This window comes from Oryctolagus cuniculus, chromosome 19, assembly GCF_964237555.1.
Source record: "Oryctolagus cuniculus chromosome 19, mOryCun1.1, whole genome shotgun sequence".
Taxonomy (NCBI): Eukaryota; Metazoa; Chordata; class Mammalia; order Lagomorpha; family Leporidae; genus Oryctolagus; species Oryctolagus cuniculus.
Window position 1 is genome coordinate 39,939,464 of NC_091450.1, and position 18,080 is coordinate 39,957,543.

The 18,080-nt window shown below is 58.7% G+C and overlaps 1 protein-coding gene across 6 annotated transcripts in view; it reads left to right on the plus strand.

Annotated features, from left to right (window-relative positions):
* GRID2IP (Grid2 interacting protein) overlaps positions 1-18,080 on the plus strand; it is a 44,087-nt gene that overhangs the window by 2,903 nt on the left and 23,104 nt on the right. For 5 of the 6 annotated variants that reach the window (XM_070064367.1, XM_070064369.1, XM_070064368.1 and 2 more), the window contains exons 2-3: positions 10,748-10,902; positions 17,691-17,939. In XM_070064367.1, coding sequence (XP_069920468.1) covers positions 10,748-10,902; positions 17,691-17,939 — 404 coding nt within the window. Of the gene's footprint in view, positions 1-10,747; positions 10,903-15,540; positions 15,717-17,690; positions 17,940-18,080 lie in introns of those variants that run through there. The other variant, XM_051839064.2, reaches the window with a different exon arrangement.

The window sequence follows — 18,080 nt, forward strand, 5'->3', positions numbered from 1 at the left end:
CTGTGGAGCCTCCCCATCAGGGGTGACCGCGGTCTCACTCGCATCGTTACAGATTGTCTCGGCCTGTAGGTGAACTTTATTTTTTATTTATTTTTTTTTATTTATTTGAAAGTCAGAGTTACACAGAGAGAGGAGAGGCAGAGAGACAGAGAGAGGTCTTCCATCCGATGGTTCACTCCCCAAATGGCCACAACAGCCGGACCTGTGCCGATCCGAAGCCAGGAGCCAGGAGCTTCTTCCGGGTCTCCCACGTGGGCGCAGGGGTCCAAGGACCCGGGCCATCTTATACTGCTTTCCCGGGCCACAGCAGAGAGCTGGACAGGAAGTAGAGCAGCCGGGTCCCGAACCGGCGCCCATATGGGATGCTAGCACTTCAGGCCAGGGCGTTAACCCACAGCGCCACAGCGCCGACCCTGTAGGTGAACTTTATGTAACGCAGGTGTGCAGTACCAACTCTTTGATGCTGGTCTTTTTAAAATTTTATTTATTTTATTGACTCGAAAGGCAGAGAGAGAGAGAGAGAGAGAGAGAGAGAGAGAGAGAGAGAACTCTCCCATCAGCTGGTTCACTCCCCCATATACTTGGAATAGCCAGGGCTGGGCCAGACTGCAACCAGCAGCTCATACTCAGTGTGGGTCCCCAATGAATGGCAGGGGCTCAGCTGCTTGAACCATCACTGCTGTCTCACAAGGTTTGCATCAGCAGGAAGCTGGATCAGAATTGTAGCCTTAAACCAGGGACTGCAAAATAGGAAGTTGGGGCCGGCGCTGTGGTGTAGCCGGTAAAGGTGCTGCTTGCAGTGCTGGCATCCCATATGGGCAGTGGTTAGAGTCCTGGCTGCTCCACTTCTGATCCAGCTCTCTGCCATGGCCTGAGAAAGCGTTAAAAGATGCTCCAAGTCCTTGGGCTCCTGCACCCACATTGGAGCCCTGGAAGAAGCTCCTGGCTCCTGGCTTTGGTTCAGCACAATTCTGGCCATTGTTGCCATCTAAGGAGTAAACCAGCAGAGGCAAGACCTCTCTCTCTCTCTCTCTCTCTCTCTGCGCCTCTGCCTCTGCCTCTCTCTCTCTGTAACTCTGCCTTTCAAATAAATAAGTAGATCTTAAAAATAAAATGGAATGTGGACACCCAAATGATCTATTTTTTGAAAATATTTATTTATTTGAAAGGTAGAGGCAGAGGCAGAGGCAGAGGTAGAGAGAGAGTCTTCCATCCGCTGATTCACTCCCCAGAGGGCCACAATGGCCAGAGCTGGACTGGTCCGAAGCCAGGAGTCAGGAGCTTCTTCTGGGTCTCCCACACGGGTGCAGGGTCCCAAGGACTTGGGCCATCTTCTGCTACTTTCCCAGGCCATAGCAGAGAGCTGGATCAGAAGAGGAGCAGCCAGGACTAGAACCGGCGGCCATATGGAATGCCGCCCCTACATTCTTTAGATTTGAGGTTACAGGCTTGGGTAGCCCCGTGGTCCAGCATCCAATGGCAGCTGGTTGTGTTGAGTGAGCCAGGGAGGGGAGTCCTAGTGATGTCTTTTTTTTTTTTTTTAAGTATTTATTTACTTATTGAAAAGGCAGAGTTACAAAGGTGGGGGTGGGGTAGGGCAGAGTTCTCTGAGCCGCTGGGTCATTTCCCAACTGGCTACAACGGCAGGCGGAAGTGAGGAAACAGGAGCTCCGTGTGGGTCTTCTCCATGGTGACGGGGCCCAAGCACTTGGGCCATCTTCTGCTGCCTCCTCAGACGTGTCCACAGGAAGCCGGATCAGAAATGGAGTGGCCAGGACTCGAGGCAGGCACTTGAGAAGGCATGCAGGCCTTGCGAGCGGCAGCTTAACCCACTAAGCCTCAACCCAGGCCCCCGGATGGCGCCTTAGCCGCTGCCCTGCGTACTGCCGGGCTTCTCTGCTCAGCCTTGCGTCTGCGACTTTCATTCCCGTTGTGTGTAGCAGCGGATCCTTCTTTTCATTACCTGTATCGTACAAAGAGCCACATCTGTCCCAAATGCCCACAAAACCAGGGTCCGACTGGTTGGTTGGCCATGGCGAGGGGCCTAGGTTTGGGTCCCCCAAGTTTCCAAAGGCATTTGGCACACACAGGTTCTGTGGGCTTGCAGATGGAAAGTTGGGATGACCCTAAAGATGAGGAGTTGAGATCCTGGAATGGCCGAAGTTTCCACCTGCAGGAGGAGCCCAGGGCCCAAGTGACCTGCAGGAAGCAGGGGTGGACCCAGGACAGGCAAGAGCGGGGACCCAGGGCTGGGGAGGAAGATGGAGGATGGACCAGCAAGGTCTGGCTACCAGACTACCCACCCCTGTATCTCTGCACCCCGGGGCATTCAGAGAGACTTCTAGGCCCTCATTTGGCTGAGACTCAAATGGAACAAAACAGCGATCCCATGTGGGTGACCAGAAAGCAGTCTGAAGCCCAGACACCCTGGACCCCTGCCTCAGACCCTGGCCCGTGCGGTGCTAAAGCTGGAAACTCAGTATCTGGGGACTGGGGACGGGATTGCACAGACTTGTCCTGTATGGAAGGGGAGCTGTCCAGCCCTGCCCTTGGGGGGGCTCGGCCCCCGGGTGTGGGGTTGGGGGGCCGGGAAGCCCTGTTGCAGCGGGGCTATAGCAGAAACGGCTCCCGGCCCTCTGCCCGGTCTGAGATCTACTCTGGCCTCCTCTGGCGTCCAAGCCTAGTCCAGTTCTTATTCCTTCTGCACTGACCACCCCAGGGGCCTTTCCCCCATCATGCATCCTGGCTCATCCCCTCGACTGAGTCTTTCAGCCCTGTGCCTCTGTGGCCAGGTGCACACGCTCACTCGCACACCCTCACCTGCATAGGACTCGACATCACCAGTGTCCAGCTCCTCAAGAGAGGTGGCCGCCTCCCTCTGCCCAGAACAGGCCCTGCTGCTCTCACAAACAGAACCAGCGTCTCCCCGCCTCCACCCTGCAGAAGTGCTTTTTCACCCACACCGAGTAGTCTTCTGTGTGTCCAGGAACAGGGGACAGCAGAGCGTACTGGTGAGCACCAGATGACTGTGGATGCAAAGGCCGGCCTCAGACCCAGTCTAATTATTTAATCTCTACAGTGTTAGAAGTGGGTCCACGCAGAGCCCCCAGCAGGGGTGGCCGGGAAGCAGGGACTCTGCCAGCCTGCCCGGGCCCACCGAGGTGTGTCTTCCAGCAAAGGGGCACGGAGAGTGGTGGATTCCGGATGCACCAAGTGCCCCCAGCACCTGGAGGCGGATCACCAAAGACCACCTCGGGAGATGAAGGGGCTCGGTGCAGCCCCCCGCATCGGTTTCCAGCTCCCAGCCCCCAGGTTCTCATCTGCACTCTGCCTGCCCCAGTTTTTCCTCCCTGAAGTAGCTGAGGTTTAATAGAAAACCCATTAGTGCCCCGTGATGGTGCCTCATGCTTAGATGTAGGTTGGGAACATCTGGGTAATAACTGACACCAAAACCGCACCGTGGCCGAGGCCCCAGGAGGGGGCAACTATTTTTTCCTCTTTCTTACATAAAGCATCGTTGCCTCTAGCTGGCATCCGCCTTTGAATCCAGGCTGCCGCTGACTTTGCCTTCCAAAGCACCAACCCCCGTCTGCACAGCAGGTGCATGGAGAGGGCTTCCTGGCCCTGCAGCCTTCCCTGCCCATTGGGAGGGAGACTGAGGTCAGCAGGGGCCTGCAGGAAATGCAGAACAGGCCCCTGTGGGTTCAGGTCCTGAGACACGCACTCAGCACTCAGCACTCAGCACTGAGTGCTTACTGGTTGCTGCTTCCCACACCTGGGGATGGACAGAGCCAGACCTCGGCCATCAAATCCAGGGGACGGAGGTGTGGGTGTGCCGGGACTCACGTGTGCACAGAAAGGGGCTTCTGCACAGGCCCACCCCTTCTCTCCGGAAAGCCTCCCTCGGTCAGCCCCTGTGGGACCACCCACGAGGCCGGTGGCTATACGAGGGGACTTCAGAAAGTTTGTGGGGAAATAGGACAATGAAAAGGTGAATTTGGGGCCGGCGCCGCGGCTCACTAGGCTAATCCTCCGCCTAGCGGCGCCGGCACACCAGGTTCTAGTCCCAGTCGGGGTGCCGAATTCTGTCCCGGTTGCCCCTCTTCCAGGTCAGCTCTCTGCTGTGGCCCGGGAGTGCAGTGGAGGATGGCCCAGGTGCTTGGGCCCTGCACCCCATGGGAGACCAGGAAAAGCACCTGGCTCCTGGCTCCTGCCATCGGATCAGCGCGGTGCGCCGGCTGCAGCGCGCCAGCCGCGGCAGCCATTGGAGGGTGAACCAACGGCAAAAAGGAAGACCTTTCTCTCTGTCTCTCTCTCTCACTGTCCACTCTGCCTGTCAAAAAAAAAAAAAGAAAAGAAAAGAAAAGGTGAATTTGGTGCAGAGGAGGTTGCAATGCATGCCTAGTTTTTTCGTAGTACATATTTTCCCTGAACTTTTTGACAAATGTGTGCATGTAGGTATTTCAAATTTTTTGCAGCAAAGTAAATTTACCTTTTAATTTCTTTTGGCAGGAGTTTTATTTTTTTAAAAAGATTTATTTATTTATTTGAAAGTCAGAGTTACACAGAGAAAGGAGAGGCAGAGAGAGAGAGAGAGAGAGAGAGAGAGAGAGAGAGAGAGGTCTTCCATCCGCTGGCTCACTCCCCAGTTGGCCACAAGGGCCGGAGCTGCACCAATCAGAAGCCAGGAGCCGGGGCTTCTTCCGGGTTACCCACGTGGGCGCAGGGGCTCAAGGACATGGGCCATCTTCCACTGCTTTCCCAGGCCACAGCAGAGAGCCAGATCAGAAGAAGAGCAGCCAGGACTAGAACCAGCGCCCTTATGGGATGTCAGCACTTCAGGTCAGGGCATCAACCCGCTGTGCCACAGCGCCGGCCCCAAGCTTTATTTTTTTATTTGAGATGCAGAGAGAGAGAGAATTCCCCCATCTGCTGGTTCACTCCCCAAATGCTGCAACAGCCAGACCAGTCTGGGGCTAAAACAGGAAGCCTGGAATGTAATTCAGGCCTCCCACATGTGTGACAGGGACCCAGTGACTTGAGCCACCACCACTGCCTTCCAGGGTCTGCACTGGCAGGAAGCTGGACTCAGTAATCAGGACTGAGGTGCTCTGATGACGTCAGCCATCAGGTTAGCGTGACGCCTGCTCCCTCTGTGCACCTGTCGAAGTCCCCTCACAGAGTTCCCAAGTTCAGGTGTGAACTCGGGGAGAAGATGCAGATCTGGAGGTCACTGTGTGGGGTCTGGTCCGTGCAGCGCCTGCCATAGTGCAGGTGGGAGGAGGAGTGGTCCTCACTGCTGACAGCAATGGGATGAAAACAGCGAACGCAGAAGCTCTGGCTGCAAAGAGGGTGTGGAGTCAGGGGAGGCGGGACTTCATTCGCTTATTTATAGCATGGAAGAGACAGGAGCTGCAAGGAGAGAGGCCGCAGAGGTGCTAATGCTGTGAGTTGGTTAGGGGCCCAGGACGGGGCAGCGACCATGAACAAGATAGACAAGGAGGCTGTTCTGGTGCAACCAACAGGCCTGTCAGGAGGAAGGCACCAGATGGATGGACCGGTCAGTGCAACTCAAGAGGATGCAATGGATGGGAGACCAGGAGGAAGCACCTGGCTCCTGGCTTCGGATCGGCGCAGCGCCGGCTGTAGCGGCCATTTGGGGGGTGAACCAATGGAAGGAAGACCTTTGTCTCTCTCTCTGTCTCACTGTCTAACTCTGCCTGTCAAAAAAAAAAAAAAAAAAGAGGATGCAATGGGCAGGGTGAGGGTGCTCAGGAAAGCTGGGCAGGTGACTCCTGGGCCGGAGCTGAATGGAGGAGGTAGTGGGAAGACAGGGTGGGGTGTCTGTGGCCTGCTGTGCTGACCTGAACCAGGGAGGGCCTTCCTCGTCCTCCGAGGGTGAAGGAAGGAGGAGGGGCAGAGGAGTGGAGAGTGAGGAAGGTGGTACCTGACAGCCTGCATTTGGCTGAACGTGACCCTGAGCCCCCGAGAGACAGAGAGAGAGAGAGAGATGGGGCCCCTGCCGTGTCTTCCCACCCGCGTGGCAAGGTCTGCTCAGGATGTCCGTGCCCAGGAACGGCCCAGACCCTGCAGTGACAAGCAAGGCCTGTCATCCCACAGGATGCACAGTCGATGGTCAGCTGCCCGTAGAAACCCAGCTTCCATTCACATGGAATGTCCAGTACAGGCAAACCCCTCGAGACAGAACAGTAGATCATTTGTTGCCAGGGGCTGGGGAGGAGGGGGCGGGGAGCACAAATATGGGGTCCATGTTGGGTGAAGAGAACGTTCTGGAATGAGAGCCTGGTGACAGTCACGTGGCACGGCGGGCGTGCTGGCCGGCCGGCACCATCGTATATGTCAGTGCAATCCTGGTGGCATATTTCATGACAGGTGCGTTTGGCCACAGCACAAAGTCCAGGCAGGAGGAGTAAGGACAACCTAGCAGGCGTTGCTCCTCCAGACCCTGCAAGTCTCAGCTCACTGTGGCAAACAGTGACAGCCACTGAATTGTGAAAAACAGCCCAACCCTCCAACAGTCAGTGCGCAATTCCTGTGCCAATACCTACGTGCACTTATGGATAGAAAGGCAATGCTGCGCGTTGCACCGGATAACCTACTTTCCTTACTTGCCAGGGCACCACGTCAGTGTTATTGAGGCCTCATTTGCATACCATGTACCCATTTCAAGCGTATGATCCACCAGTGCTTGGTATGTTCCCCAAATTGTACAGCCATCCCCCACATTCGGTTAGGAGTTTGACCGCCCCAAAAAGAAATCCCACACTCCTCGGCCATCCCTCTCCTTTTCATGGTTTTAAATAAAGATGGACAGCATCATTCTTTCTGGCAAGTAAGGACCACACTGCAGGAAATCTAAAAGACCATCCATTGCAAGACACCCTTATTTACCATTAAGAAACAGAAATGGGCTGGCATTGTGGCCTAGTGGGTTAAGACACCATCTGCAATGCAGGCATTCCATATGAGCGACAGTTCAAGTCCTGGCTGCTCCACTTCACAACCAGCTCTCTGCTCATTTGCCTGGGAAAGCAGCAGAAGATGGCCCAAGTACTTGGGACCCTGAACCCATGTGGGAGACCTGGAAGAAGCTCCTGGCTCATGGCTTTGAATTGGCTCACCTCTGGCTGTTGCAGCTACTTGAGGAGTGAACCAGCAAATGGAAGGCCTCTCTCTCTCTCTCTCTCTCTCTCTCCCCCCTCTCCCCTCTCCCCTCTCCCCTCTCCCCTCTCCCCTCTCCCCTCTCCCCTCTCTCTTCTCTCTTCTCTCTTCTCTCTTCTCTCTAACTCTGCCTTTCAAATAAATAAATCATATATATATATATAATTGGACACAAAAAACCATGACATGTTCTTCCTTATCACCTTAAAAAAAAAAAAGTTTATTTATTGGAGCCGGCACTGTGTTGCAGTGGGTTAATGCCCTGGCCTGCAGTGCTGACATCTCATGGACGACGGTTTGAGACCCGGCTGCTCCACTTCGAGTCCAGCTTTCTGCTATGGCCTGGGAAAGCAGCAGAAGACAGCCCAAGGACTTGGGCCCCTGCACCCGCGTGGGAGACCTGGAAGAAACTCCTGGCTCCTGGCTCCGGATCGGCACAGTTCCAGCCGTTGCGGCCAATTTGGGAGTGAACCAGCAGGTGGAAGATCTCTCTCTCTCTCTCTCTCTCTCTCTCTTTCTGCCTGTCCTCTCTCTGTATAACTCTGACTTTCAAATAAATAAATCTTTTTAAAAACTATTTTTATTTACTTGAGAGGCAGAGTTAAAGAAAGATAGAGGTAGAGACAGAGAGGTCTTCCATCTGCTGGTTCACTCCCCAAATGGCCGCAATGTCCAGAGCTGTGCCAGGCTGAAGCCAGGAGCCTGGAGCTTCCTCCAGGTCTTCCACGTGGGTGCAGGGGCCCAAGCACTTGGGCCATCTTCTGCTGCTTTTACAGGCCATCATGTAACTGAATCAGAAGAGGGGAAGCCAGGATCTGAACCGGTGCCCATATGGGATGCCAGTGCCGTAGGTAGATGCTTAACCTACTATGCCACCGCACCAGCCCCACCTTTTTTCTTTTCTAAAGAAAATTTGTTTGTTTGAAAGGCTGAGCAACAGAGAGAGAGAGTCAGAGATCTTCTGCTGGATAGCTCCAGGAGCCAGGGATTCCACCCAAGTGTCCCAAATGGGTGGCAGGGACCTAAGTGCTTGAACCATCATCTGTTGCCTCCCAGGCATATGGAGCAGCATAGGAAGTAGAAGTGGCAGCCTAACCTGCTGTGCCAACACACCTGCCTCATTATCCCCTTCTTACCACTTAATTAGTTATTAGTGAAAGAGGACTCTTAGGCTTGCTTATTTATTTATTTATTTATTTATTACAGGCAGAGTTAGACAGTAAGAGAGAGACAGAGAGAAAGTTCTTCCTTCCATTGGCTCAACCCCTAAATGGCCGCTATGGCTGGTATGCTGCACCGATCCGAAGCCAGGAGCCAGGTGCTTCCTCCTGGTCTCCCATGCAGGTGCAGGGCCCAAGGATCTGGGCCATCTTCCACTGCCTTCCTGGGCCACAGCAGAGAGCTGGACTGGAAGAGGAGCAACCGGGACAGAACCGGTGCCCCAACCGGGACTAGAATCCGGAGTGCTGGCACCGCAGGCAGAGTATTAGATCTTAGGCTTATTTATACGTAGTACCCGCAACCCGCATAACTTTGTGGAAATAACGTTTTTTTTATTTTTATTTTTATTTTTTTGACAGAGTGGACAGTGAGAGAGAGAGACAGAGAGAAAGGTCTTCCTTTACCATTGGTTCACCCTCCAATGGCCGCCGCGGCCAGCACACCGCGCTGATCCGATGGCAGGAGCCAGGTGCTTCTCCTGGTCTCCCATGGGGTGCAGGGCCCAAGCACTTGGGCCATCCTCCACTGCACGCCCGGGGCCACAGCAGAGAGCTGGCCTGGAAGAGGGGTAACCGGGACAGAATCCAGCACCCCGACCGGGACTAGAACCCGGTATGCCGGTGCCGCAGGCGGAGGATTAGCCTAGTGAGCCACGGCGCCGGCCCGGAAATAACATTTAACACTCATGAGCAAATTCACAAACACACAGGACAACCAACAGTGAAGCATATCCCCCTTTGGAGATGTTCAATGTGGAAAAAATGCCCCCCCCCCCCGAGTCAGTGATGTGCAGATGACGTGATGTGGGAGGAACTTAGCTACAAAGCAATGAGGATGGGCGTTTGGCCCAGGGGCGAAGGCGTGCGTTCAGATGCCCACATCCCGAATAGCAGGGCCTGGGTGAGATTCCTGGCTCCAGCTCCTGGCTTCAGCCTCCTGCTGATGTGGGCCCTGGGAGGCAGCAGTGACGGATGGAGCAACTGGGTCCCTGCCACCCATGTGGGAGACCTGGATTGAGTTTGCAGCTTCTGGCTGCCAGACCGTTGTGGGGAGTGAAGGAATGAACCAGTGAATGAGAGTGCTGGCGCTGGCGCTCTCTCGCTCGCTCTCTCTCGTCTCAAATAAATAAATATTAATAAAAACAGGTTAACCTAGGCAGGGAAGGGCAGCTCACAGAATCAGTGCTTAGAACCAGGAGAAGCACAGCTGTGCTAAAGCCCCGTGCAGGAAGGGTTCGCTCAGAGCAAACTGCAGGGCCGGCCACTGCTCCAAACAGCCTTGGCTGTCCCAGGCGTTTCTACATCGCCATTCCTTCCAGAGCCCCTGCCTGGCTACCCCACGATCACTGGTTACTTGGAGGCTTCTTTCTTTCTCAACTGCACAGCCAAGAGACTCCCAGCACCCCCCGCGCCCGCCCCTTGGCCGGGCTGCCGTCACACGTTCACATTGTCTCCGTCTCAGCACTGCAGACCCTGCAGAGAGGGGCCTTCTCACTCACGCATCGCTGTGCACTTGTCCCCACACGGCGAGGACACATGCCCGGAGGTGGGTCCGGGGAGTGGAAGGGTAGCCCTGGGCACATGTTCCAAGCTGCCTTCCGAAAGCCTTGTGCCCGTCGGCAGGCCGTCCCCCGACCCCCACCCCTGCATGGATGCGCCTTGACTGCCAGCAGCTGGCTTCTACAAAAAAAAAAAAAAAAAAAAAAAAAAAAACAGAGAAAATAAACATCCCTGAGGGAGCCAGGGGGCCAGGGTGTGGCACAGCAGTGAGACGGGGCTTGGGACACCCCCCTCCCAAGTCTTTCCGACCCAGCTGCTTGCTAGCGCACACCCTGGGAGGCAGCAGGTGATGGCGCAAGTGCTTGGGTCCCTTCTAGCCACGTGGGAGGCCCAGATGGAGGTCTAGGTGTTGGCCTAGCGCAGCCCTGGCTGTGGTGGGCATCTGGGGGAGTGAACCAGGTAGAAGACTGGTCTGTCTGTCTCTCTCCCTGTCTTTCAGAATTAACTAAATAAACACATCCTTCAAGGCGGGGCATGCATGCCACAGCTTTTCTGTGGGGCTGGGCTGTTCTCTGTGGGATCTCATCAAGCCTTGTAGTAGAAGGAAGTGTAGTATTATAATAATAGTAACTGGCAATTATTGAGCGCCTGGCACAATTCTAAGCGCCGCGTTGATGCCTTGGCTTCTTTGGGTATTCCTTAGATGTGGAATGAAGCGACTGCCCGTACCCATCTTGGAGGGTTTGAAAGGACAGGACAAAGTGCTCCCCGTGCCCCCCGCCCTGTGGACGGGGAGAGGGAGGTAGGTGACTGGCCACCGTCCCTCCCTGCATCTCTCCTGGCAGGTGGATGAGATCCTGGGGGACCAGCTGACCACCAAGGAGCAGGTGTTCACGGCGCTGAAGCAGTTTGCCGCTGAGCAGCGGGTGGACGACCTGGTGCGGGCACTCACCCTGGCACTGCCGCACGAGGCCCAGGGGCCCCTCCTGGACAGCCTCAGGTACCTCGGGCAGGGCGGGTCTCTCTCTCCCTCAGCTACCCAAGCAGTCACAGCCTGCCCTGCTCCAACTCCAAACCCAGATGGACACCAAGACACTGTTGTTCTTGGAACAAGGTGCAGGCAGGGGAGCCTAGGACGGTGCCATGGGGCCATGGGCGTCCCCCACACCCGCCTCTGCCCTCTGATTCTCCGACGATGACTGAGTGTTGAGGACCCCACCAGACGCTTCCAGGAACATTCTCTGGCTGAAGCCCCCATTTCACTGAGGCTCAGAGAGGCTGGGGGTCCTGGGAACCAGCTCAGCTGTGTACTTTTTTTTTTTTTTTTAAGATTTATTTATTTGAAAGGCAGAGTTACAGAGAGGCAGAAGCAGAGAGAGAGAGAGAGAGAGAGAGAGAGAGAGAGATGTCTTCCATCTGCTGGTTCACTCCCCAAATGGCCACAATGGCTGGAGCTGGACCAATCTGAAGCCAGGAGCTTCTTCCAGGTCTCCCATGGGGTCGCAGGGGCCCAAGGACTTGGGCCATCTTCCACTGCTTTCCCAGGCCACAGCAGAGAGACGGATCGGCAGTGGAGCAGCCGGGACTCGAACCGGTGCCCATATGGGATGCCAGCACGGCATTTACACCTGGCAGCTTTCCCCACTACGCCACAGCGCCAGCCCCCAGCTGTGTACTTTCTGGTCTTCCGAGGTGCTCTGGACTCACCCTTTAGGTTTAATCTCAGAAGAAAAAAAAAAGTCTTGGGGGTGGGGGTTCTCACCTGGGGTGATCCAAGAGCCTTCCCACCCTGCCTGCATCCTCCCAGGGCCCCCTCTGGGGTTCTCTGCTCCCGCCCTGCCTCCCAGGCTTGAGTCTGCTCCCCCGCCGCCACCCTCCCCTCCTCTGGGCTCAGCCCACCCCCTCCCCTCGCTGCCATTCACCCCGCAGCCTGCCCCTCCCTCTGGGCCTGGCCAATGTCAGGGACGGGGCTGGCCTCCCCTCCACCCTCCACCCCCAACCCCAGCCCGGGCGCGGTGTCTCTGCTCTGCCACGGAGCCCGGGAGGCCACCGAGAAAGGCCACCATGAGCTGCCTTGGGTGAGTAAGGGGCCCGTCCCTTGCTGGGAAAACCCAGAGAGGAAAGAAAAAGTTATTTCTAGAGCGAATTTGCCGCGGGGATGAGGCTGTGACGCCAAGCGCTCCCTGCGGAGGTGATGGACGCGAGCCCGCCTGTCCGCGCGCCCGGGACTGGGCTGGGGGTGGGGGTTGGGGGGCGCAGCACCTGCTGTCCCCGGGAAGTTGGCGCGCTGGTCCCCGCTCCGCCCGCAGCCAGCTCAGCTGGATGCCCTGCGCGCGCCCAGCGCTCCCCTGGGTGCCGCTCTGTTCCTGTCCCCGCCCTTCCCTGGCCGCAGCTGGTCTCCGAGATTGGCAGGTCAGGAAGGCCGGGGGAGGGGCGCCCCGGGGGGCATGCTGGGCTCCGAGCCCCGGGATGCCCGGCCCTGCAGCCTCCTTCCTTGCGGCTGAGCAGCCACAGCCTTGGCTGTCAGTGCGGTGGGGGGAGGTTGCTGGCGGAGGGGGCAGCGCCCAGCTGGGCTCTGGAGGGAGAGGACTCCCCTAGCAGGGGGCTGAGGCATGCCCCCCACTCTCCCCCACACACTCATCCTGGGCTGGCAGGTTGCCAGTCCCGGCTAGTGCCGGCTCCAGCACTGATGGTGATCCCCGCACAGCGTGCCTTCCTGATAGAGCTCATGGGGGACAGGGGACCTAAAGGCCACAGTTAGCCATGTTTCCCGGGTCCAGGGAGCCTGCATGGCTAACTCAGCACTGAGCAATCCAGGCAGCCTCCTCGGCAGAGGCAGCAGGCACCAGCGTGTGGCTCAAGCAGTGAGCAGTGTCGGAGCGGCCCTGTGTCCTTTGGAGAGTGGAAGGACACCAGCAAGGAGGCTGATAAGGGGCAGGCACCTGGCTGGAGAGGATGGGAGCAGTGCCACGGTGGCCCCGGGGTAGCCCATGGTGCCCAGCGGGAAGCATCCCAACATGCCAGCCAAGGAGAGCCCCTGCTGGGACAGTGGGACCTGGCATAGAGAAGACACAAGGTTTTAATGGAGGCTCAGTGGCCAAAGGGTAGTGAAAAAAGAAACGTATATTTGTGTGTGAATAAGAGAGAGAACTGCACGTGGGGGGTGGGGGTGGGTAGAACCCCTCCCAAATCAGGGAGGTGGGGACCATGAGACCAGGAACCTGCACCATCCTGCCCAGTAGCCACGTGCCACATGTGGCCATTGAAGATAAAAAGTATTTACTGTTTGCTAACATTGACACTTCAGCTTAGGCTCACAGCTACATTCCAGGGTGGTTGCCCTGTGGGGTTGTGCAGAGAACATGTCCGCGGTCACAACGTAAGCCAAAGGCAGCGTCTTCCTCTCCGACGGCAGTTAGTCCTGCCGCTCAGAGCCTAATCTGGGTCTGTCCCAGAGGGACGGATCCCAGGCTGATGAGGTGATGAAACGGCTTTATAATTAGGACAGGCAGGCCGTTTGGAAAGTGTGACGTGGCCAGGAGGGAACAGGAGAGCAGTCAGCTTTGTGGTCCACTAGCGTTTCAAGGAATGGGAGGAGGAGGGCAAGGAGGAGGGGGCGGTGTCTGCGGGGGGCGGGGTGGGATGGGAAGCAGCTGGAGTTTGGAACCCAGCAAACCCAGCTGGAACCCCAGGTCCACTCTGGCGATGGCACCTGGAGCAGGTTAACTGACATGTATGGCATATTTTTAAAGTGGGGCGATGATGCAGGATCCCCAGTGGGAAACCATACAAATGAACTTTCCCATCTGTAGGCAGGACAGAGATGCACTGAGAATCTGGGGAGGGGTGTGAGGAACCATCAGCATCTCCCCCACCCCCTTCCACGTGGGTGCTGGGTGCTGGGGCCACCATCAAACCAAGTCATTGGGAGAACTCGGAGGTTGTGAAAGTGGCAGCGTCAGGCTCCCTGGCTGCCTCCTGGGCACGGTCTCTCTACCAAGAGCGGCTTGGCAAAGTGCAGTGCTAACGGCATTTGGTGCCTGATGGTTCTGCCGCCGGGGGCGGTCCTGCGCCTTGGGTGGTGTTCAGCAGCATCCCTGGCCTCACTGTCCACTGAATCTAGTGCCCCCCATTGCCATCTTGCAACCAGAACTGTTTCCAGGCAGTGCCAGATATCCCCCAGGGAGCAGAACAAGTGCCCTGCAGAGGTCTCTGGCAGCGCCCTCTCCCAGCGGCAGGCGCTTCAGGGAAGTCCAGCCGCTCTCCTGCAAGCCCATGCTGCCTTGGGCCACCTGGCCAGGTGCACCGTACCCGCAGGGATGTGCACCAGGGCAGCATGTCCAGATCCGAGCAGGAGCACGTGGTCCACCACAGCGCGGGGGCAGGTGCCATAGCTGTTATCATGGCACACACGGTTCTGGTTGCTGGGCCATTCATTGCACCTGGCACAGAACCAGAAGGTGACTCCATCATGAGAGACAGGCTTTGCTCTCCGTGAGGATGGCTAGACATTTCTGTCCCTGGGCAGGGCTGAGGACAAGGAGTGGGGAGGGCATGGCACCAGGGGGCACTTGGCTTTGGCTTCCTGCTGCTGCTGCCAGGAAGTGCAGGCCTGGGAGGGCACGGCGGGGTGGTGGGCTTGCCAAGGCCAGGTGCACTGTGGCCCAGGGCCTGGACAGAGCACCGGATGCTGGCGGCCACCTCTGCTGTGTCCTCCCTGTGCCTCTCTGAGCCAGGCAAGACGTTTCTCGGAGTGACACAGCCAAAGCCCTGGGGTTTCCAGCCCTTCGAGGGAAGGGCCCACTGCTGTGGCCCCTGCTGAGGTTGCCAGGGGAGGAGCCCTCCCCAGGAAGCCCCCAGGATCTGTCATTTTTCTCCTCTTATTTCAGATTCTGGCCCCCTGAGGCTGTCAGGCTTGGGGTCTGCTCCTGCTCTGACTGGCAGGGAGCAGCAGGGCCAGGGGCAGGGGCAGGGGCAGAGCCCTGTCACCTCCCCCTCCTCCCCTTCAGGCGTCCCTGGGGTCTTGTCCCCACCTGGGCAGCCCCTCCTCACTTGCACTCACCAGGCCTCAGACACTGCCCCTTTGCTGTACTTTGCAGTCCAGCCACGTGTGCCCAACACCCCTACCCTTCCAGCATCACCCCGCCCCTGGAGGGCTCCAGCGCCTGGGGTCCCTCATTCCTCCTTGAATCCTGAAAGTCTCCCATGGCTGCCTGCAGGGCTGGGGTGGGCTGCTGACCCTGGCATTCTGGGCCCCCAGTCCAGCGTCTTCACCAGAGCTTCCCGCTGCGTAGGTAGGAAGGATTTCTCGCCTGCCGGCTCCTGCTAAGCCCTGGAGGCTCGGAACAAAGACCACCCCCGCCCGAAAGCCTTCCAAGTTTTACAAAAAGGAATCGGGGCTTCTTCTGGACCCAGTCTTGGCGGCGGCGCAGCGTGGAGGACGAGCCGCTGTGCGGGTCCAGGCAGGCGAGCCTCCAGAAGGGATAGCACAAGTGCCAAGGGCGGGGAGCGGGGCGACCTCCAAGCGCCCCGGGCTTCCACCCCCACCCCACCCCAACCCCGCCCCCCCGCCAGCTAGCGGAAGGGTCCCTCGGCGGGGCGGGGCGGGGCGGGGCCACGCCAGAGGGGCGGGCGCGGGGCCGCGGGCCGGGACGGCTCGGGAGGGGCCGAGCGCTCTCGCCGGGCAGATGCGTGTGGAGTCGCGGCGCCCTCGCTCCGCTCGCGGGCTCGCCCGCCCCCGGCCCCTCCGCACCTGCCGCTCCGCGGTCCTCGGCTCCAGATGGGGAAAGACCAGGGCTTCTCTCGGCACTTTCGGTAGCTTCCCCGCCGCTCCCGCGCCCCCAGGAACCGTGCGCCCTGGGCGCAGCGGACCCTCCTCCGGCCGGCCTGAAAGGGGGTGGGGCTGGAGCACTGAGGTGCTTCCCTGACCTGGGTGGGCGCCCTGGAGCCTGGGAGGAGCCCGGGGGCTGGGGAGGGTGGAGATAAACGGTGCGGGGAGGTCTTCGCGTTGGGCGCTGGGGACCCTGGAGTCGGAGTCAAAACTAAGGGCTAGGACTGAAAAGCCCTGGTTCCTTCTTTCTCTGATGGAGGGGACAGGACAGAGGCTGAGGTTTGGGTCGGGTGCTCTGGGTGAGAGTTTGGGGGGCACTGCCGCTCCACTCCCTGAGGGCCCCTCTCCAGCAGTTCACTGGTGGATGATCCTGGGTGAGATGGAGAAAGCTGAGTGGGGACTGGGAATACAGCTGAGAGAAAACTCCCTAGGGGAGTCCTTGGTGGAAACCTGGGGTTGGTTTTGGACCTGACCCTGGCAGACAGAACTGAGCTGAGAGCATGGTGGTTTTGTGCCCCCTCCAGGGGGGGAATCCCATGGCCTCAGAGATCTATTGACAAAGGACACGGGAATCCTGGGGCGGCTGTTGCAGGGCTGGCACAGCCAGAGGGGCAGTGGTCAGTCCCTGTAGTCAATGCAGCCGCACTGCGCCCGGCTCTGCTGGGCCAGACTGGGCTGCATGGAGGGCTCACGTGAGCCAGGAAGGGTGTCTGGCTCTCCACGCAGCCTTGGCCTCTGTCTCAGCCGCAAGGACCCCAAGCAGGACAAGGGCCACCCAGCCTCCTCCCACCCGTGTGGTTGATGCCTCACCCTGGCTCCCACCAGAGGGGCAGGCCTTGCTGCTGCAGGCTGGAGCTGGAACGGCCACTTGGCCCCTACCCAGGCTGGACTCTGGTTTGGTGTCCGATGCCTTCCAGAGCCTGGGACTGGACCCAAAGTGGGAAGCAGGCAGTCTCAGGCTTCCTCCCTCAGTGCCAATGCAGCAAGCATATGGGGTGTGGGTAATGTGCAGGCTAGACAGATGGAGGGGGCAGGCTCCCGAGACCTCGAGTGACCATCTGGGGCATCACTGCAGGGGGCAGGATGGGCTCCTGACAAAGCTGAGCTGGCCACTACATTCTGGCTGCCGCCTCCCTGCAACACGCAGGCCCAGGCAGAGCTCTCTGGAGGGCAGCAAAATGCACCCACCTCCCAGAGGATCCATGCCCGTTCCCTTGCACCAAGGGGGCTCCTCCACCTGCCCGGCCACCTTAATCTTGCCCACAGAGGGTGGGGGGTGGGGGCCACTAGCCAAGCTCAGAGGGGTTGTATTTCAGCTGGCTGCAGGGCCACTGTCCCCTCCCTGTCTCCTTCCCCCTCCCCCTTGTGCCCTTGGAACTGACTCCAGGGAAAGGATCCTTGGGATGCAGCCTGGGAAGCATCGCTAGCCAGCAGACCTTTGGGGGTCCTTCTCGGAGGCCCTGCCACAGTGCAGAGCCTGGGCTCCCACTGCAGCCGCGCTAAGGGCCAGCGACAGAACCCTGGAAGGCCACAGATCCCCTCTGCCCTGCGACCACACAGTCCAGCCCTGTGTTAGCTGGTCACAGTGGCTTGCAGCTGAGTGACCGATTTCCAGCCTCTTGGAGACCAGGGGACCCTGCGCGGCCTCCCTCACCGTTTTGAGCTCCAGCTCCTGGAGGGGGCTGAGTAAGCAGGAGATCACAATGAATGGAGGCCAAGAGCGAGTCCACTTTAGCAAAGTGAATGCACAGGGCAGAAGCTTGGAGGTGGCAGATGTGGCGGTGCCGGCCCGAGAAGCAAGCAGGCAGCGGAGGCAGACCCCGGGCCGACCGCGGCCGGGTTTGTGCCAGCAGGCACCTAGAAACAAGCCTGGGACAGGTGTAACGGAGAGGGGGATCGTGGCCCGCGGGGAGGCGCAGTCAGGGGTCGCGCCCCGACTCTGCCATCCTCGCCCACAGAATCTTCATCCCCAAGAAGCACCGGGCGCGCTTCGACGAGGTGGTGTCGCAGGGCCTACTGGGCAAGCTGTGCCGCGCGCGCAGGGCGCAGGGCGCACAGCGGCTTCGCCGGAGCCGCAGCGAAGAGCGGCCCGAGCGCCTCCTGGTGTCCACGCGCGCCAGCGCCGCCCCGCGCCGCCCGGACGAGCCGCCCCCACGCAAAGCCGCCTCGCTGGTGGGCGGCCGCGCCGGCTCCGGGGGCGCGCGCAGGTACCCGAGGCGCGTGGGCACCGGCCGTGGACGCCTCCCCATCCATGGCTCGGGGGATGGAGACCTGGGTTGGGGGGTGGCTGGGGAGGTTAATGGGAGCGGGACGCGGGAGGGCTCCATGCTCTGCGTCTCCAGCAGAGC